Source organism: Anoplophora glabripennis, unplaced genomic scaffold (genome assembly GCF_000390285.2).
Source record: "Anoplophora glabripennis isolate ALB-LARVAE unplaced genomic scaffold, Agla_2.0 scaffold170, whole genome shotgun sequence".
Classification (NCBI taxonomy): domain Eukaryota; kingdom Metazoa; phylum Arthropoda; class Insecta; order Coleoptera; family Cerambycidae; genus Anoplophora; species Anoplophora glabripennis.
This window is the reverse complement of record NW_019416299.1, coordinates 523,176-545,668: the sequence shown is the minus strand read 5'-3', so window position 1 is coordinate 545,668 and position 22,493 is coordinate 523,176. Positions and strand designations below refer to the sequence as shown.

The 22,493-nt window shown below is 33.1% G+C and overlaps 1 protein-coding gene across 1 annotated transcript in view; it reads right to left on the bottom strand.

Annotated features, from left to right (window-relative positions):
- Positions 1 to 22,493, bottom strand: part of LOC108903955 (protein spaetzle 3) — a 114,694-nt gene that overhangs the window by 10,500 nt on the left and 81,701 nt on the right. Inside the window, exon 3 of the mRNA XM_018706307.2 lies at positions 75 to 199. Within this exon, the coding sequence (XP_018561823.2) occupies positions 75 to 199 (125 nt within the window). The remainder of the gene's footprint in view (positions 1 to 74; positions 200 to 22,493) is intronic.

Here is a 22,493-nt window from a genome sequence, read left to right as displayed (position 1 = left end):
AAATTCGAAACTACGTAGAATTAACTTCATTGTGAAAATTGCCATAATATTACATGAAGTCAGTATAAACTTACAGTGGATACGAATTTCCCGCTTTTGGGCAATACAGTTGTTGGTTTTTCTTTATACAAGGCACGCCCCTGATATATTCTCCACGTAGTTCTAATCCTAAAGCTACTGATAATGCCGTCCACAGAATCTGAAACAAACAAAATAGTATTAAAATCTAAAAGAAATGTTTTACTGTCTAATATCATTATTTCTTATAGCTTAACCCCTTCCGAAAAATCCAAGCGCACGCCGCTGGCAAACGTCTGCGTATCACATAAAATATTGACATTTTCGCCAAACCGTTGGATAACGATTCCGAAAATTCTCAGTTGACCAATCAAGCACGTCCTCGATTACTGGAAAAATTATGACATCTTATTTTTCTATGCCGGTAATGTAAATGCACCAATTAAGTGTGAATGTGTGGGAATAAATTATTGTTGAGTCACTGGGAACGCGGGATCGCCACAAACGGATGCTCCTGTTGTTGACAAAATAAGTCAATACGGTAAGTTCTGTCTACCCATGGTTCGCAGTTCCGTAAAAGGGGTTTTGTCCGCTTGAAAAACTTTTCTGAGGCGGAAAATTTCTTTGTTTGCGTTAGGAGATACGTCTTTGCGGTTTGACGGTGACTGGAGGCAGTTTAAAGAAATCTATTGACGGTCAGAGAACTTCTGGGAACCACAAGTGTCGTGTCGGACGGGGTCTGAATTTTTTTTCGACGACACCAAACGGATTTAGTACAGATAAATCACACTTTACGTGTTGGGGATAGTCAGACATAAATACTCAGTGGAATTCTTGTGGGTGTAACTGAATAAGAGTGAAATATTTAAGGAAGTAGTTTCCTGTTCAAAATAAACAGGACTTTTCAAAAATAGACATTTCTAGTGAGGCCATCTTTTGGCAATTACATGCGTAGGAAAGGAAATGTAGATCCTTCACTGATGTACTGTCAAAATTTCATGACATTTGGACGAATAAAAGTGGAGTTATTGCGGCTGAACTGACAATATGTTTGTGTCATCGCGCATGGATCGGTACAAAAATTATAAAACTTGGTAAAACTTTTACCGAAACGTTTCAATTGATGAACCAAGCTTATGGTGATGACTGTTCATCCCGTAGCAAAGTTCATGAATGGCAAACGCGGTTTAAAAACGGCCGTGAGGACGTAATCGAATACGAAGTTGTAGTTTGTTGCACGATAATTAGTCCAGACGGTATCTGTTTCAAAGAGTCCATATTTGGGTGAATTGTATATCCACGGAGATTTTTGGCTTTTTGGCTTTCAAATACTTATCACTAGAAATGAATATTTTTCTATGCGCATAAAAAAACGTGGGCTTAACTTTTGGCGGCACAATATGTTAAAAAAATTAGAAAAATGTCGTATTCTTCTTTCTATTTAATTATGTATCTTTTCAAGAATTGGTTTTAGGCGAAAATGGAAGAGGAAAAAAATGTTTGTAATTAAATTTTACAAAATGTGACTAGTTACAAATCGAATGAATCTTGATTATTGTTGTAAAAATCGAAAAAATCGCCAAAAATGGGGTTAAAATACATTACTTTTTAGGGAATTTTTTGGGGTCTTTAAATTGGGTATGGACCTTCATACTTGGCTCAAGAATAGTTCATGTTATGTAGAATCATCACACCAAATTTCATCAAAATCGGTTCCATAGATTTTGCATAATAATTTTGCAATCCAGATTTTGAAAAAAAAATTGCAAATTTTCAAAATTTTGAACAGCAAAAACCACATTAGATACTTGAAAATTGAATCACATATAGAAGGGCTCTAAAGCTTTCAAACGCTTTTTGAAACATTCGAATCCGTCAATTAGGAGAGCTCTGGCGTTTGTTTAAACATTGGTCGAATTTTTGTACTATAATTTTGTATTTTTGTAATACATATAAAGAGTTAATTTCTCATTTGCTTATATTTTAAGCAGTAAATAATATTTGAATTATATTTTAATCACAAAAGAAATAATCATTAAATTAATAATTAATTACTTAATTAATTAATTAATTAATTAGTTAATTACTCATCTTCGACATATTTTGAAAATAATTTTTGTTTAAACAATTATAGAATGTTTAAATAAAGTTTTTGATCTTTGATAAACAGTGTATATGTAAGTTTATGCACTTACCTTTAATACAATAAAAAAATAAAGTTGATAATTAAAGGAAGTTTAAAGATAAATAGTTATCGGACTATTGAAAGACCAATAATAATTATTAACGATAGGCATTTGAAAATACGCTAATTGTTTTTTTTTAATCGCGAGACATCGATTAAAAAAAATCATCAAAATCGGACCTCTAGAAGCTGAGATATTAAACATTTTTAAGCGTGTCGCGGTTTTGAACTCGTCGATTCAATTTCGAGCAGGCCGAAGCGACCGCGTTCTCTGCTTCACCCACCACCACCACCCGTACGATTTTCTTGAATTTCTTGCTTGCATAAATAACTTTATCCACGACTATTGTATAATGTACCCATTATACGTCTGTTTGCTCGACCTTATTAATACCCATTAATCACGGCAGTGATTAATGAGTCATTAATCACTACAGTCAGATGCTTCCTTGATTTAGCTATAATATTATATTGTTCTGCTACAAACAGTCGGTTTTTTAAATTTTATCGTGTAAACCACTAAATATTTTCAATTCAGTGCTGTACATATAAAAAAAATAAAAAAGTGAATTTTCCTAGACCAGATTCGAACCCGGGACCCGCGGTTGGAAGGGAAGGAGCATCTACACTGAGCCATCAGCGACTTCGTTTGTGCGTGTCGTATATCTGTTCTTAACATACCATGTTTTTCGAAACATTTCATAAATCTAAGTAGCTTTTAAAACAAAACAAATTTGACTCAAACCTGTCAACATTATTGTTTGTGTGCATAGATTTCTCAGTGTTTTGATATTTTGTGTTAAATTGTGTTAAAAAACGAACTAAAAACAAAAAAAACTTCAACATAAATATTTAGTAGTCGTGGATAAAGTATAATATTCTACTCTCGTATAATGGCTATTATCCACTCGGTGATTTAGGCCACTCGCCTGCGGCTCGTGGCCGTAAACTTCACCTCGTGAATAATACCCATCATTATACGGTCGTTGAATAATATACTATTAAACACGTTTTAAAGTAGGTTGCCAATGAAGAAAAGTATTGTAATCTTAGACCTGGTAAGTACTCGGAACACCAAAGGTATTTTTCGAAAAATTAGCCCGGATATCCCAGTACATTTAGTGTAAATGACGGTTAACTTTGATAGGCTATAACTACGTAACTAATTGACCAATCGATCTGTTTTTTTTTTTTAAAGAAGCGTCTTTCCAATAACTTCTAAACCTACTTTAAAAAATTTGATTTGAGTACAAAAATTCGACCAATATTTAAACAAGCGCCAGAGCTCTTCTAATTGACGGATTCGAATTTTTCAAAATGCGTTTGAAAGCATGAGAGCCCTTCTATATGTGATTAAATATTCAGGTATCTAAGGGCCTTGGTTTTTGCTGTGCAAAATTTTGAAAATTTGCAAATTTTGTTTCAAAATCTGGATTATTATTATGCAAAATCTATCTAACCGATTTTGATGAAATTTGGTGTGATGATTCTACATAACATGAACTTTTCTTGAGCCAAATATGAAGGTCCTATACCCAACTTAAAGACCCCAAAAAAATTCCCTAAAAAGTAATGTTTTTTAAACCCATTTTTGGCGATTTTTTCGATTTTTACAATAATAATCATGATTCATTCGATTTGTAACAAGTCACAATTTGTAAAATTTAATTACAAAAATTTTTTTCCTCTTCCATATTCGCCTAAAACCAACTCTTGAAAAGATACATAATTAAATAGGAAGAAAAATACGCAATTTTCCGAATTTTTTTAACATATTGTGCCGCCAAAAGTTAAGCCCACGTTTTTTTATGTGCATAGAAAAATTTTTATTTCTAGTGATATTTGAAAGCCAAAAAGCCAAAAATCTCCGTCGATATACGATTCACCCATATCAAAATAGATACTGCCTAGTCTAAATGCGCCACCTCATCGATCGACAATTGTGAACGATTTTTTACTAAAAATGTCAACCACCGTATTTGCCTAATTTGGCACCGTTTGACTTTTACCTTTTCGACAAAATGCTAACCAGATTGAAGGATAGATATCAAATTTGTTTCATACAACTCAAACTATCTAAAAACAGATTATTAAATGATCAGATTGGCGATAGAAAAACGTTACCCAAAAAATAATTTGCAGGGGAATCTTGCAATCCAAAGGGAAGATCAAGAAATTAGCCGAAAATGTCTTTTGATAGGAAAAATTGACGTATTTTAATTTTTGTAATATTTTCCATATTTAAGAAAAATAAATAAATAAAAACTAAATTCTCTCTCCTTCTGAAGGGCCATAAATCCGTATAGAGAGAACTGAGTGTTTTTTTTTTTTTCATTTTCAGGGAGGAATCTTCCGCTAAATTTGCTCGCAATTATTTGAGACCCCATATATTGCTACAAAAAAAATACTTGAGGAAAGCCTTTGAAGAAGTGAACTGTAAAACAAACAAAACAACTACCAGCACGCTAAAAAAAAACAGCAATTCACCGCGTTCGAACATTCGCAGTTGGCATGCTAAATAACGAATGTCAACAAACAGAAAAGTTCCTCAATAACCGATAGGCAAGTGTTTTAAAAATATCTTCAAGGTTGCGCGTTAATGATTAAAATAATATACGAACTAGATTGTGACATTTAGGCATTGTAATAGTTGTATTTTATTGGCAGTGAATCATCGTTTGTCCTTTTAAAATCACTTCCAGCCAAAGCAGTGTCGTAGGATTTCGCTACAATGTAACGTTTAGCCAATTTACTTACACGAAGAAAACTGCTATTGTTTTCAATGACACCGCAATATTTAATCGTTAAATCAATATTCACTATAACTGATTGAATTCAAGCAATAGAAAATTTAAATTTGCTACGAAAATATGATAATTTTGGTACAAATATTTATGATTTATGTCATAGTAAGAATGATGATAAATACAGGATTGTTGATAAGTATGAAAACGGTCGATTATCTTCTAAAGTAAGATAGCTATCGAAAAATCATAGGACACAAACGTTTTAGGGTTTTTTAAAATCTATTACAATAAAGAAAAATTAAGTATACAAGTATCAGTCAAAAGGTAATGACGAAACAAAATTGAACAATCTCTATTATTCCATATTTCAATTCTTCTCGAAATTTTAAACAAAATTCATGGAGCACATCATGTACCTAAACTTAACCGTTTTCGAGATATCGAACTTAGAAAATCTTTTTTTATAAATATACAAACATATTTTAGTCCATTACTTAAGTTCCATCAAGTTACCTTTGCAACTTTCAAGCTCCAACAACTATCTTGACAGCATATGTCAAAAATACATTTAGTGTACATAATTTTCTCGCAAAACTGGCACGTTTTAGTGAAACCGAGAGTATTGAAGTTTTAATGATCATAGGATATGGTGACAGAAGACAGAGTTGTGACGACAGTAGTGAATATTTTTCATAAATTGCATCCCGATCGGGAACGTATTTCTAAATCAACCGTTTCAAAAAGATTGCAACGTTTTCATGAAGTTGGCTGTGTTACAGATCGACGAAAAATAGGAAGACCAGTAAGAGTTACAAATGAAGAAAATTCTGTGAATGTTATGTTAGATGTGGTGCAAAATCCAATAAATTCGACACAGCAGAGAGCTTTAAATCATAACATCAATCGATATTTCATTCGCAAAATTTGCAAACGGGGAAAATTACATCCGTATAAAATTCATTTGTTACAAGAATTGAGTGAAGACGATTATGATCGTAGAATCGAGTTCTGCGAAGTTATTGTGGATAAATTAAAGGAAAATGTCAAATTTGCCACCCACAGATTGTTTTCTGACAAATCTACATTCCGTTAACGAGCACGTAAACCGACACAACTGTAGGTATTGGTCAGACTAAAATCTACATTGGATGGAGGAAGTTCACACCCAACGACCACTAAAAGTAAATGTTTGGTGTGGTATTATTGGTGGACACGTCATAGGACCCTATTTTATAAACGGAAATTTGACCTCTGGCCGATATTTATTACTTTTGCAAGAACATATTATTTTAGAGCTTAAACGATTATACGCGAACAATAACAATCCCAATTTACTGGCAAAACAAATATGGTTTCAACACGATGAGGCTCTTCCACATTTTGCTCGTGTCGTAAGGGCATATCTAGATGAAGTAGAGGGGTAATTGAATGGCCAACTTGGCTTTTTCCTGTGGAGTCACATAAAAAATGTAGTCTACAAAGATATGCCGCAATATATCGAAAGGTTGCAGGAAAGGATAAGGCATGAAATTTCCACTATTCCCCCCAATACACTTTTAGATTCACTACAAAATTTGTTCAGTGAATTCATTACTGTCAGGGAGATAAATGGTGAACACTTTGAACACCATATAAAATAGAATTCAAAAGAAAATATTTGTTGTTTATTAAAACTTGTTTCCTCTTTTTTTTATTCTGGTATAAATATTGTTGCCATAAAATTTAAAATATCCAGCATAGCAATTAAAAAATACATACATTTCGTTTCATGCATTTTATCAACCCTGAACTATTATGCTTTTTTATTTCATGTAAAAAACTAATAATCAAAGTAAATCATATCCATATCCTCCAATTTGTGAGACTTTCAAAATTAAATATCCTTAATTTGCTGCCTTTTTTTTTATAATTTTGAGAGTAGTAAAAAGTTACTTTCAAAGTTCTTTATGACGAAAGAAAAAAAAATTTAGTGACTAATTAGTCATTAATAACTAGTCACTAAACTATAACTATAATCACTAAAATTTTGATATAAGGTTAATTAGAGTTTAAAATATTACTATGAATGTATGCGTTGTTTATGAGACAGCCATCAATAAATTTTGACAGAAGCCTACTTTGAGAAAAGTCACTTATTTCATACAACGTAATATTGTAAGAGTTTAATTAAATGCCTTTTTTCTCGAAAACCGTTCACATTAGAGATTTTGACAAGAGTACATTATTTTTAGAAAATAAAATTGTACATTAGAAATTGGAGCACGAATGGTAAAAAACCTAACCTTAAAAAAATTAGAACTTAAAATGTAATAAGAATGTAGCATAACTAGCGCCCTCTATGAAATATACAAAAAATAATTAGACCAGCTTATTTGGCATCCTTAAAAACTCCGGAATACCAAATTTTATAAAAATATTTCGCACCGTTTGGAAATTTTCGTAAAAATTCTATTTAAAAAATTTTATTTTGTCGCTCTGTATCTCGAAAACAAGAGGAGATAGACATATAGTTCATAAGACAAAAAATTCTTATTTTTTGTCGTACTATCACCCCCTGAATTTACGGGAGGTCTTTCTGAAACACCCTGTATAATTATCAGGAAAGTAACCCAATTCAATGACCCCTGCAACAAATGAGACTGAAATTTAACTTTGTATACAGGGTGTTTCAGGATTAAGTCGACAAACTTTAAGGAGATATTCCTCATAAAAAAATAAGAATAATAAAAGTATATTTTTTTTCCAGAGACGCTTCATTTTCGAAATATAGGGCGTTAAAGATTTTTTAAAAAATTCAAATTTTTTAAATAACTTCTAAATGAAGAAGGCTATTTAAGCCAAACTTGGCATGACACATTTTCTTATAAGATACCATTTTTCCATAGAAGTAGAAGTCCCCCAAGCAACCAGTGGCGGAGGTGATAAGGGGACTCAGACTCGTTAAATTGTAAAAAAAAATAATATGGCCCTACTGAAAATAAAAAATGATTTTCAGTTAACGAATTAGTTAAATTCAAAAAAGAAAAAATACAAGTTCCATATTTGGTAGAAAGAACCCCACAACGCTTGATATTAGAAACAGTTACCAGTTGTCTACTCTGGTAACGCTGTATTTTAGATATAAAAAAAATTGATCCCGCTCGCCGTTTTTGGTTATCGTTTATCTCTGCGCGGAAGGTTTTCCCCAGTTTCCGTAAATATGTATACATCCACGCCGGCTGTGAACAATTACAGCTAATTAGCATTCAGAAATAGACACGGCGAATGAGCCCACATCGGCTGTATTTACTTCGAACCATTAAATCAGGATTTAATGGCCCAGATCAAAAACGGCGCGGCAATTAATTTCGCCATACGAAAAAATCGCGGCAGCCGTGGATTGTCGCGCGCAGCGACGCAGCTTGGGGTGGCAAGGGGGTACAGACCAACACAAATAAGTTTAGAGATCGGGACTGATAATTCGGTTTTGCTAGACAAAACAGGGTTTCAATTTATATTCCTAATATTATTTGTACAAGTAGGTACCTCTTTCAACTAATAGGTATGATATTTATTATTTTTGTCGTCAATCGTTTGCGCGAGAGAAAAAATGCCACAGTCCATATTTATCGCGTCAGCGGGCATTGTTCTCGCAATTAAAATCGCTCAAAAATGAACGATTAATTTTTGCGGTCGCCCGCTAAACGCGGATCGACAAAAACTGTTGCAAGGTCAACCTAGATCCCAAGGCCAAAAACAAGTCGTTCTCAACTGCGAGTTTTCGCTATTTACATGATTGAGGAATAAGGTAATTGGGGTCCATTTTCCCGATGGTATTTGTTTTTGTCAAGGACATTTAAATAAAGGGGACTTATTTATTTACATTTCTGGATGATGCCTCGTCTATTCACAGTCTAATTGTATCATTGTTGTCAGCTGTATAATTATACTGGAAATGTACTTAATATTTTTATCGCAATTTTCATCACAATTGTGAAAATTATCATTATAGGGTAGTATTATTAAGTTATGCATACAATATTGTTAAATTCTGTACATATTAAACTATTTTTCATTTTTCATATTTGCCATGTTTGAAGACTTGGCAACTACGCAATAATTTGTAGCGTGTTCCTCGTTCGTTCTGCCGTGGTTGGCAGAATATGGCGTCTCTTGTTAGAAAATAGTTGTGATTTTAGTAAGTGAAACGTGATTAGTGTTTATACATGTATTTTGGATAAACTTTTAAGGTGTGAATATGGTTGGACAGTGCAGAATTTGTAAGAAATTGGATTATAAACATCCACATCAGCTATCCTTCCACAGGTAAGCGTGCTTGAAGGTGACTTGGAAGGTATCTACAACTCTGGCCATTGTCGTGGTTGTGGGTAACTTTTATTTGAATAACGGTAAAATTTTATACAACTGACTTGGTATTTTTTGAAAATTTTTGCTGAGACTAAGAAAACAATAATATAAACCATGTCTGGCCATTAAAATCAAAGGAAAATGCTGCACCACAAATAAGTTACAGACATTATTTATATTTAATATATTTATAGGTATTTCAATGTTATCTCTTTTACGCAACATTACAAATTTTAATCATTCATCATTTTCAATTTCCTCTACGACAAAAACTTTTTCAAAAATATATTTACAATTTTACTAAATGCACGAGCATAAAAACTGAATAAATACAACAGCAAGAATATGGTGGTGGTTCACTTATACATAAAAATACGGAAGATGCAATCAACTGAAAGTTGCATTCATTCAAACATATTGATGTTCTCCTTTGGGAATATATTTTTATGTCTCACTGAAAGTTTGCCTCAGTATTCTAAAAGTGAAATGTGAATGTTTTTGGGATGCTTGGGGATGGTGCAACAAGAAAGAAATGGTTACAGTTATTGGGATTCCAAGAATTTATAAAATATTTTATTTTGACCCCTCCAAAACGTACGACATTGGAGATGTAATCGCGCGCATCAGTTGGATGAAAATAAAGCCCTCTGCTTTCCCCTTGCCTAGCTTCACCCAACATATGAGATAGACTGACATGCATAGTCCCCTTTATTTAAATGTCCTTGGTTTTAGTATATAAAATTAAACCCTTTATGATAAAGCAACAACGTCAATAGAAATTTCAAAGAAGTCATAGGCTGATTTCCATCCACCATGTCTCTTGTTTCCTAATACATCAACTCCCGTATTAGCCAGTAACGTTGCCGATGTTCTTCGGAATGAATGGCCTGTATATGTTTCAGGATGTTCTAGTTTCAAAAACTGTGCAATCTTATTAGGAATCATAGAAAGGGTATTCTTGCTGACTGATTGGTTGTAACATCTGCTTGCTTGATGGCGCATAAAAAAGCGTGAAATTTCAGTTTTAATTTCCAATCTAACCTTGATATATTTCTTGAGAGAGAAATAGAACCCAGACGAGTAGTAATTGTAAACGTACGTGACAAACCATTTTTAGAATCTGAAATTGTAACTACCATAATGTCATCGACATTTTTGAAGTTGACGTTGTCCAAAGTAAGTTTGCATAACTCATCAGAAAGGCATTCAAAACCAGCAAAATTGCAATTTTTATGTAGCTTTGTTTATAGAAACCTTAGAAACGACAAAATCCAAACAACCAAGGCGACTTAGCACCCACTAACGACATCCTACTGACGATTGCTTACGATTTTTCATACTGTACCGGTCCAGATATGACACTCGAATAGATATTTATAAATAAAAATAAATAACAATTATTCTTTTGACAAGCAACTTTCGCTATAAATGAAATGCGTTAATATCAAATACAAAATCAAATTATTAAGTTGCAATAATTGTTTCCGACACTAATCGCCACAACTGATTAGACTGTTATATCACAGTAGCTTTGCGCTAACGTTAAATAACAAACAAATGATTTTCCCTCGGTGTACAGTCGTATATCAAAATCATTTCGTGCAAATCATTAGCAGACAGTTCAATTACCGGCCTCCGCTATGTAATTATTACAATATGTAGACATATGGCTAGAAATTAACCCAGTTTCTAGAGTCGGATCTTTTCCATTTCGATGATGGATGGAATAATAAGCCCTTGGAGCGATGTGAGTGACCACCATTTCTAATTACGTCAATTACCGTTGAAGTATATGGACAGGCGCCCGCTCATGAATGGGCAGAATATAATTAGACGTTTTAATTTGTTTGGTAAGTAGTCGATTTGCAAAACCAGTTTCGCTTTTATGGTGCTGAGGATCGGACTGAATCGCCTAGAAAGATTTTTAATATAAATAAGTTGTAATACTCGGTTGAATATTCGTCGACTTTAGAGTTTTTCTTCTATCATATTAACACATATCTATCTTCCAATAGCTGCAATGTAGTTTAATAATTTATGAACTTGTTTTCTTAAAACTAGCTGACGTGTCATAAAATGAAGAAACGTTTTCTTTGCACGAATTTGATAACATTTTCCCAGTGGTATATTTTTTGAAGGAAATACAAGCAACACATCAGGCTGTTACAAATTCGCTTCTCACTACACGGATTTCGGAAACGGTATTTAAGAGGTACGAAGTAGCTTAAATGGGGGCAAAGTTGCATAATCAGGGGACCAACATTATACCTCTAAAAAATCAAGCCTAACATGATTAGTTTTCGAAATATTTGAAAAAAAAAACGAAATTTTGGAAGCCAGTTTTTGTTTCATTTCAGCCTTGTTTAAGGCCCCTACTTTATGGAGATTTAAATCAGGTGAACGTGGTGGCCAGTAAATTGAAGCATCCTGTTCCCTTCCCTACTCATCTATCTGGATACTGATCATTTAAATTTTGCCTTATAATGCTACTGAAATCGACACCATTTGGATTCTAAATTATACCCTTGAAGTATGTAACATTCGTTAGGTGACACCCTGTATAAATACAAAAAAAATCAAATCTCGTCTTGAACCTCGACCGAGGAATACTTCCAAAATCTGGGACGATGTAAGGTATTTTAGGAATTTAAGACCTACTGTGCGCCACCTGGCGGTTAGTTCCTATCCACCTCGTCGGAACCCGACGCAGTTTCGAAAGATCGTCAAAAATTGTGAAAATTACGCCCCGCGCCTCTCGCAGTCGCATGAAATCACCGTTAATGTTATGTAAGTGAATCAAGGACGACGGATACTTCCTTGTAATCCTTAACCGGCGAGTAAACAAATAGCCGGGCCCGATCAGATACCGGGGGCAACATCCATCACGGTGACACGCGGCTGACAAAAAGCGAGATAAGGCCGTTAAAAAATCGGACACTACCGCGACGTTCCCAACCGGTTGGTTAGGAGGCAAGCAAAGATAGCCGTTGAAAAATTAGAAGCGTTGCCAGATGGACTTCTTTTGAGTTTAGATTTGTTGGCAAAAAAAAAACATTTTTAATTGCATATTAGTGTAGAAAGTGTTAGTTAAGTACGTTGACAAACTTTAAAGGGTGATTCTTCGAGTGACTACACCAAAAATATTATTTTTATTATTATTCCAACAGGTACAAATCCAATTCCAGAACATTACAGAAATAATTCATGTGAGTAAAATGTAAAATTAAAATAGTTACACACACATGATCTAGAATAAAGTAAGTATACATTAAAACAAAGAAGTAAGTAAAAATACACATAGAATGATGAAACTTGATGAATGATGAATGGTGAAAATAATAATTCATCTAATTATACGTAAAAATCAACCATGCTATAGTCTGTTTGGAAATGAAAGAGAGTAATAAAACCCCGAGATAAGAACCGGCCATTGGCGTGGTAATATTTCGTTTCAACAGGGTTCAAGACACCTTCAGGTAAAGGGCGAAGATTAATAGTGACGCATATAGGTAGTGCCAGTGGTTTTGTAGATGGCGGTTTACTTTTATTTGAATCTAAAAATACAGGTGACTATCACGAAGACATGAACGCAGATGTTTTCGAAGAGTATTTTTGGATAATGCCAGTTACCATTCACGGCAGACCGAGCGGACGCCTACAACTGCTTGGATAATGCCGGTATAATTCAATGGTTATCCGGAAAAAACATTTCTTTTGAAACAAATATGGTGAAAAAGGAACTTTTGACACTTGTCAATCTTAATAAAGATCAGAAAAAATATGTTATCGATGAAATGGCAACAAATCGCCAAATAACGGTACTACGGTTACCACCTTATCACTGTGAACTTAACCCAATCGAATTAGTCTGGGCGCAGGTAAAAGGAGATGTAGCGCGAAATAATACGACGTTTAAATTAAGTGACGTGAAAATTTTGTTAAAAAATTCCTTGGAACGAGTAACTGCAGATAACTGGCAAAGATGTATACATCATGTACAAAAAGAAGAGGAGAAAATGTGGGAACTCGATAATTTAATTGACGTTACTGTGGAACCTATCGTTATCAATCTAGGAGACGAAGATAATTCATCAGAATATGCAGAGGATGAATTTTAATATACCTACTTTTTTATTTTCTTTATTGTATATTTATACAACACTACATTTACTCACCATAATTTGAATTTTCAAAATACATATATTTTTGTGTGGAATAAAAGTCTATTCATTAAATTTAAATAAATATTTTAATAATAATATTGAATAATTTTATTTGAATTACTAAAAACCCTCTTAACCCGGTTATGTTGCTTAAAGTAGCCTCATGTTTTGAAATGCTGTTTTTATATTGTTTACTTATAAGAGAAATGGACCGAGAAATTGAAGCGGCATAGACAAAGACGGATTGTCGGGGATTAAATTTTAGCTACCTGCTACAATTTAGTACAACCCGGTCACACAAAGTTTTTTTAAAAGTACACCTCATCTATACCGATAATGCATAATATAAATATATTGAATATAAGCACCAGTACTACATTTATTTACGATTTGCATACATAATAAGCTTTTATTACTCTCTTTCATTTCTAAACAGACTATAGGATATAAATACGTACACCAGTGGCGGAGATACTTCGAGTTACTTTCACTAAAAATTTATTGCTATCTATTTGCCGTAAATGTTTTTTAATTCTATTCAAATTTATATACTTTCGTCAAACTATGTGAAATATTTGCTGTAATCTATAATTTTTCTTAGAATTTATATTATTTGTAAATAGGTGTAATTTAATTCAAATCTTTTATAGATTTTAAATTTATTATCTCGGACTTTAGCTACAATATCTTTTCACCCCATAAACTGCAAACATATTTGTTTCAAAACTACCAGTTCCTTAAAATTTAGTATTAATGCAGGAATTATTCAAGACAAATGTTGCATATTATAATCAAACTTAAGTTTTCTTGAAAGAAAATTGTAGCAGGTCGCAGAATGTCGTAGGTGGGAAGTAGCACGATATATGGAGTCACTTACGTTTTGTGTATACACATCTCCTTGTGTGTAACGAAATTAAAGCAGCTGGATCGTTCTAACGACATAATAATGAGGACCATCAATAAGTCCCAAACCAACCTCGTTGGTTAAACTTACGAACGATCCTAACTATTGTACTAGATGTTGTGAGTTTGAAACAAAATCTTTTTGATTACTGAGTACTGAGAAATATTTATATCCAAATATATTCTTAAAATAAGTATATACAATCCTTTGACCAAAACTATTCGATTTCGTATTAAACAAATGATACGTTAATATACAATACAAAACATGTTTCTATAAAATCTATGTAGATCATAAAATTAAGAATAGAATTCGTCTAACCGAAAGTATCAAATATTTATTTTAAATGCTGCCTATTTTTAAAGTAGGAAATTATATTTCTGGGTAGAAATTTAAAGTATTTAAATAAACAAATAATTATGCGATACCTTAAAATGAAATATTGTACATTTGAAACGAGAAATTTTTTTTGCGTGCAGAAATTCAATACCACTGAATATTTCAAAATTTCAATCACTTCTTTTAATTTCATATGGCGTTGCAAGAAAAAATATGAATCAGAGTTCAAGCAAATCAATAAACTTAACTCTAGAACTACTCGCTCCACAAAAAAGGTTTACTTCTTCAAAATATTCTGATGTACCTAGACAACTGCATAAAATATGCAGTTATTTGAAAATTAAGGAAAGCACCTCTATAAAAAAATTAATGAAACACAGACAAGCTGTAGTCACAATTCGAACTATAAAAAACAAAAAAAAAACATCAAAAATCTCTTTAAACTTTCAATTTTCTCATCATAATAAGCCTCATGACAAAAAGCACAAAATTAGCCATACTTCACGAAAAAAAAAACACCACTACAACATATTTTATCACAATATTACGTCTTATTAAAAATTATTTAGATCTGCCGCGAAAACGCCAGATCTGGCAACACTGGCCGCTTAAGTTAAGCAGTCGCGTATCCGGGAGTCGGCCGGTGGGAGCGCCCCTCGCGGGAAAACCAAGCCGTTTTTTACGACGTCTCAGCAGAAGCTTGAACCGTCTATTGGCCGATATGCACAGCTTATCTCATCGACGATGAAAAAACGGTTTGTAAACGGGGCCGATCCTAGCGAGAGGCAAACGCGTGCCACAAAACCACGAGGAAAAAAGATCGTAAACAGAAAAAATAACGAGCCTGATATTAATGGCCGTTGTTGATTAAATGTAATATCAACAACATCATGTACTAAGGCAATAATGATCGTGATTAATAGCGACGGGTTAATCAGTTTATTTGTTAATACGATGAGTGAGTGTACAGGGTGATTGTTTTGCCGCGGGAAATGCGTTTGGTATGTGATTCTTATAATCTTATAAAATTAAAAGTTGCCTTGCATTATGGCGTTTTGGATATTCGGGCCCCACGTTGGGCGCCATGTCGTCTTTCTCGATCATTACGGGGATTACCTCTACTATGGGGAGAATCGTAATTTTTACCCAGGTCCTGGGAAGCTTCTGGAAGCTTGTGTAGGCCTGATGAGAGTACTTAAGGTTTTGGAGGCCTCTACTCTAGGAGTTTACTGGATCCCGTGGGATTGGACATTGCCTGAGTGGATAGGGATCTAGAGGTTGTGCTCGCAAAAATTTGTGAAATTTACAAATGTTTAAACATTTTTTAAATTATTAAAAATATAGTAATACGTCCAAATTTTTTATAACTGCATCGATTTTTCTCAAAATTTAGAATTAGGTTCATCTTACCCCCCACTTCAAAGCTTATATATGCGCTAGGTATGCTTTTTGTTCTTAAGGGGTGAAAACCACCCCTTATTGTAAAAAATGAAAAAATACAAATTTAAGCATTTTATGTAATCAAATTTTTTTTATTTATGCAGTATGAGTAATTTCACGTGCTGTCTAACATGAAACTTAATATATCCCAAATTTTCAACCCGGAAAAACCTTTAAAAACCACCCCTTTGAATGAAAATAATATAAAAATTTTTTTTTCAACTTGAAACGTTTTAATCATGCATTTTTATCAAATTAAAATTGATTTCTTGATTAAAAAATCTTTTTTATCGATTGCAACTTTTCAACCCTTGAAAAATACCCCTTCTTTCGAAAATAAAATGAAAAAATATTATTGAAAGAGTAGAAACATTTTAAATGTGCATTCGTATTAAATAAACATTTATTCCCTTATTATAATATAGTAGTTATAATATAGTATAGTACTGGTTTATTCGAATATACACATACTAAATACGTATATATACAAAAAAGATCTAAATGCTTCAAAATTCTTGTTTGACCTAAATTTTCCTAAAATTATCACCTATACACGTGTTTATTTTTTTGACGATAACTTTCTTACTTTTTAAGATTTTTAATCGCACAAAGGCTCATTTTGCAGGGTAATGTAAAGGCTACGCGAACTGTTGAGTTGATCTTTTTTAAGCCTTTCATTTTTAAGTTTGAAGGGTTTAAAGGGCTCGAAAAGGGTGGTTCTCTCATTCATATGATAACTTAAAATGGCGATATCTCGATTAACGTTAATTTTAGAGGAATAAAAAAAAGCGAAATCGTCAGCTACATTTTTTTACTCTTGTATTTTTTTCGTACACCCTTTAATTTTTAAGTTACAGTGTAAAAATAGAATTTTTTTCAAAAATTTGAAAAATTAACATTTTCAAAAATTAAGCTTTTTTTCGAAATCATGCTTTGTAAGTGAGCCAAAGACCCAGAACATATTCTTAGAACATAAATGAAAAAATCTGTAATTTGTTTATTAATTTTTTCTTAAAAAAAATGACTATCATGTTATTTCGATCATATTTCCGTTAATTTTTATTCTAAAGACTTTTAAAATAACTCATTTTAAATGTTTTTCAAAGTACTTTAAAAAAGGTTTCAATAGTTTTTTCCTAATACTTATGGTTTTGGCGTTATTTAACGTTAACTGATTCCAATTTAGTTTTTAGCTAATATATAATAATGTTTAAAAATCCATAACTCGGTTTATATTGCAATTAGAGAAAAACAAAATATGTCATTTGATTTGTTTTTTTATTACCTATCTTTTTGTTCATTACAACTTTTTCGTTAAAACAAAGCACTTTTTCAGTAAAAAATCAACATTTTCAATGACTCGGAAAGTATTGGATTATCCAAAAAACTTTATATAACATTTGTTACTTAAAATTGACTCCTCTATCGATTCCTGTGGTTATTTTGGGCGTAAAAATGTCCACCCCCAAAAAACACACAAAAAAAAACACACTTCGGCACTATATAAGTTTTGTTCCTCGAGGCATTCCCCACAAACAGTCAAAATTTCACGTCAATCGGTTCAGTAGCCCTGAGTAACTGGACTAAAAATAGATTTTATGATAAAATGTATTTATAATAGATATATGATTCTTAAAGAGCTTTATATAATGCAACATTAATTTTTTTTACTAGCAAGGTATCCGTTCTTGGCTACTGAACTGCAAAGTACAAGGGTCGACGTTCGATCCCATTCCTTGATGGATCCGCAGAGGTCTTATAGCGAAGTCCGCCTCAGGTTTTTTTATTTGACGTGATACTGTGGTTTTGCATTAAAGTTCCTCAGTTCGAATCTCGTATTTTTCGAAGAAGCTTCGCAACTTAGAACCAAAAATAACTATTCTAGAAAATCGCAACAACGTACGAGAAATTTATATTCTGAAACTTTTTATTTACTTTCAACGACACGAAAAAATTGCATATCTCCACGAGATACCAATTACCACCGGTGACTTGCACTGTCCCATTTTTTACGCGAAAACAATTAACAACAAACGACTGACCGTGCATAATGTTTTACTGTTAAAAAAGGTGGGCGTTTCTGGTAGCGGGCGCGTCAATTGTTTGGCCGAGATAACAAGTGAACATATCACCGCCGCCCGTGTTTCGATGTTATGTAAACTATCCACCGGTTTGTCGTTAATTAAACAATAACAATCAGGAAGTTGCGAAAAATAAACTCATTAAGATAGCTGTCGTTCTTATCTCGCCGAGAGAACAAAAAAACAACAATCTACAAATATGCCACTATAAAAAAAAACAGATACATTTCAACAGGAAACGAGGTATTGTGTGGAAAAGGTTACTGTTTCATTGGCCCTGTCAGCGTGAATGCAACTTACGTTAATTATCGCTGGATCCAGTCTATTCCTTATATGCGTTTCGTATCAAGGACTATCGAAGTGCACAAGTGGCACGATCTCCGCGGATGGGTTCGTTATTTTGTGCTCTCGGTTCTTGGCTGGAAACCACAGACAAGCAATTCGCTAATCGCGCCAGAACCGTACTGGACAATATTTTGGAAGATAACCTTGAAAATAGATCGCATCTTCCACTACAATAGTTCAAATGATACGAGGCTTTTACACTTTTTTAATAGTGGTAATATGCATTACTAATAAGTATTTTCAATCTATTGTAGGTACCAAGATAGTCTAATATAATTACATAATATGTGGTGACTCCAGAGGTATGACCCCTTGAATCTACCCCTACAAAATTTCCCATTCCTCTGGAATCACCCTGTGTAGGTATGTCGAAATTGTTAAGTAATGTAAAATTTCAAAGAAGTACCCTGTATGTTTGTTTGTTGGTCTAACATCAACATTGATAAAGATCAATAATATCAAGTCAAGATATTGCTGGTGTAATTTAATGCTATTTGGGGTATGGAGTCCATAGGATAGATGTGGGGTTAGATATCTTATTGCATACCTAGATCTCTGGCATCGAAAAACATTGTTTGACGGCTAGATTTTTTCCAAAAAATTACTTGTGAAAAAATCACAACAGGTCATAGATTGTTAATTGGATCATAGTAGTTTATTCCGTAATTACATCTAGAAGGTCACTATTTATATACAAGAATCATAATAATATATGTAAAAGATATATAGAAAATAAAAAAATGTAAATCTCCCTTACAGACCTTGCCATTTTTTAAATAAATCGATAAATGCTACAAAAACTACTGAAGCAAATGACTAAGCAATATGGACAAACCTTGATTTTTTTGCATGCCTACTTTGACTACTTGAAGGTATGTAGAGTGTAAACAGTTGAAGCTTGACTCTGTTTTTACTTTTTTTTACATTATTTTTTTTATTTTAGCGAGACTAAAAATGGATAAAAAATACAATTTCTATAACAAATCCTCTGCTTAAGTTTGACAAATATAAATTAAAAATTGTGCAGCTCGATAAAAACAGGAAACTTTAATCCTGTACTAGTCTGGTCAAGCTGTTTTTGGTGGGCGTTTCTCCTATTTCCCGACAAGATATACAAAAAGTAATCAAGATATCGTGAGTCGATTTTCGATATTACACAGAATGTCGAAAAAATGCCCCGTATCTTTCAAATGAATCAAGATATCGAGATATGATTTCCGTTATTCGACTTCTCTAGAAAATCGTATTCGTAACATCTTACTTTTTTTGTATTTCTTCGAGAAATACAAAAAAACCAAAAAATGCCGGAGCGCCTCCACATAAAACCATAGCAGTACGAAAATATGTAAATAATAGGTTTGATTTGTGGATTGGTAATGGAGGAAATATCCAATGGCCTTCAAATAGCCCAGACCTTACACCCTTGGACAGTTTTCTGTGGAGTTAGAAAACGAGGTTTATAAGGAAACTAGTGTAAACTTAGATGAACTGAGACATAAAGTTGATCAATATATGCAAATATTTAAGTGAATTTAATTCCCATTTCATACTAAATGCAGTTCTGAAAATTAATGACGATTTTACGAAGTGCATCAATAATAATGGCGGTCACATTGAGAATCTTTGACCATTTGTGTTTTAGTTGGTTTTTATTAATTAGGTATTAAAATTCTGTTAAAGTTAAGGCTTGTTAAAGTTAAGAAAGATTTTTAATATCATAAAATAAACGGTTAACTTCAAATTGTTTGTTCTCACTAAACATTATTTCTTTGTTAAAATAGTTTATTATAGGAAATAAATAGCCACTGCGATCCGTCAGACATTTTCCCTCCCGTTTTTTCAAAAGTCCTGAATCAAACAGTAACATATTAGGTATATGTATTTTTGAAAAGAGAAAAATTTTACTAAGCTAGATATGCACCAATATATAGGGTGTTCCATTTAAAAAAAAGTTCTTTAATTTAGTGATTTCCATTATTCAATTGTTTTCTAATACTGTATTAAACAATTCATAGAAAAAGTTAAAACTTTTGTATTAAAAACTTTTTTGTAATTTCAATAATAAACTCGCAAGTTGTCAGATTATAAAGACTAACCCTGTACACGATTCAAGTAAAGAAATGTCGCTTATTTTGATCATTTTGTGTTTCCGTCTATCCATTCAATCCAACTATTTTAGTTTTATTTGAATTCGCATACAGTTTCAGTACCAACAACCCATATTTGTAATTTTAAACTTTTTTGTCTATCGCATTTCATCGGGCCGCGAAATTTTTCGAGCCCGGCCCTGCCCGCTCAGCAGTTCGGCACCGGAAAGCGAACCCGGTACTAGGGAGGGTGTGTCAAGGCAATTGGAACATTGACTTTCATTTGTTCGAACCTTCACGGCTGTGCGTTGTTTGTTGTTTCGCTCCCGTTGGGCTGTTGTCATTCTTTTGCGGAATACGTTCCGCTACGATTCTTATCTGGAGCGGGTGGAGCGACCGCTCGCCACCGTCACTGACTGATAATTTTTTTTTTCTATAGACACCATTCAAAACACGCACCACTCGCCGTGCGCGGACCAGATAACCTCTCACGAAATTTAAAACATCACGAAGAGACATGCGGGTGTCCACAAAGTGACATAGGCGTGCCGCAGTGACGCAGCCTCACAAAAAAAAAGTTCGGTACTAGAGACATGAGTACCTAGATCTTGTGTATTTTTTTGATGCTGAATACGAATCCGTAGCCAAAACACCGATTTACCAGGGCGTTTTTTTTAGTAAAACGCTAAATTGTTCCTAAATATTTTGAGCAATGGAAAGAAATGTTTGCAAATTAAATGCACACCCACCCCTATGAGGGGGTTAATTTCGCGCTTAAGATCAAGTAACAAATGTTAGTGCAAAACAACGTGAAAAACGATTATTCCAGGGAACGAAGAGAAAAATAGGGTAGAACCTCCGAATATTTTCAGATAGATCCGTTTTTATGAAAATTTGGAACTTATTTCACCCTGTAGATGAGAAGTTATATATGCTTGATATGCGCTTCTTATTTTTAAGGGATCAAAACCACCCCTTATACTAAAAAACTGAATAAATATAAGAATAGACTAAAATCATATCTTAAAATATAAAATAAATATTGTTTTATAATGTGGGTTACAATTTATTTATTTTTATAAAGTTTCAACCCTTAAAAACCACCCTTAATGACAAAAATGTAAAATTAATAGTTTCTGTGGCCTTAAAATATTTTTATAGCGCACATATTGTAGATAGAAATCTTTGCAATAGTTTATGGTATTATAAATAATTTATTACAATATTTCAACCCTTAAAAAACTACCCCTAATAACAAAATATTGAAAAAAATAGTTTTTAATAGTTTGAAATGACTTGATAGTACAAACGGGATAATAGTATATTATTCAACGAGCGTATAATGATGGGTATTATTCACGAGGTGAAGTTTACGGCCACGAGCCGCAGGCGAGTGGCCTAAATCACCGAGTGAATAATACCCATTATACGGGAGTAGAATACTATACTTTATCCACGACTACTAAATATTTTTGTTGAAGTTTTTTTTGTTTTTAGTTCGTTTTTTAACACAATTTAACACAAAATATCAAAACACTGAGAAATCTATGCACACAAACAATAATGTTGACAGGTTTGAGTCAAATTTGTTTTGTTTTAAAAGCTACTTAGATTTATGAAATGTTTCGAAAAACATGGTATGTTAAGCAACAGATATACGACACGCACAAACGAAGTCGCTGATGGCTCAGTGTAGATGCTCCTTCCCTTCCAACCGCGGGTCCCGGGTTCGAATCTGGTCTAGGAAAATTCACTTTTTTAATTTTTTTTTTATATGTACAGCACTGAATTGAAAATATTTAGTGGTTTACACGATAAAATTTTAAAAACGGATTGT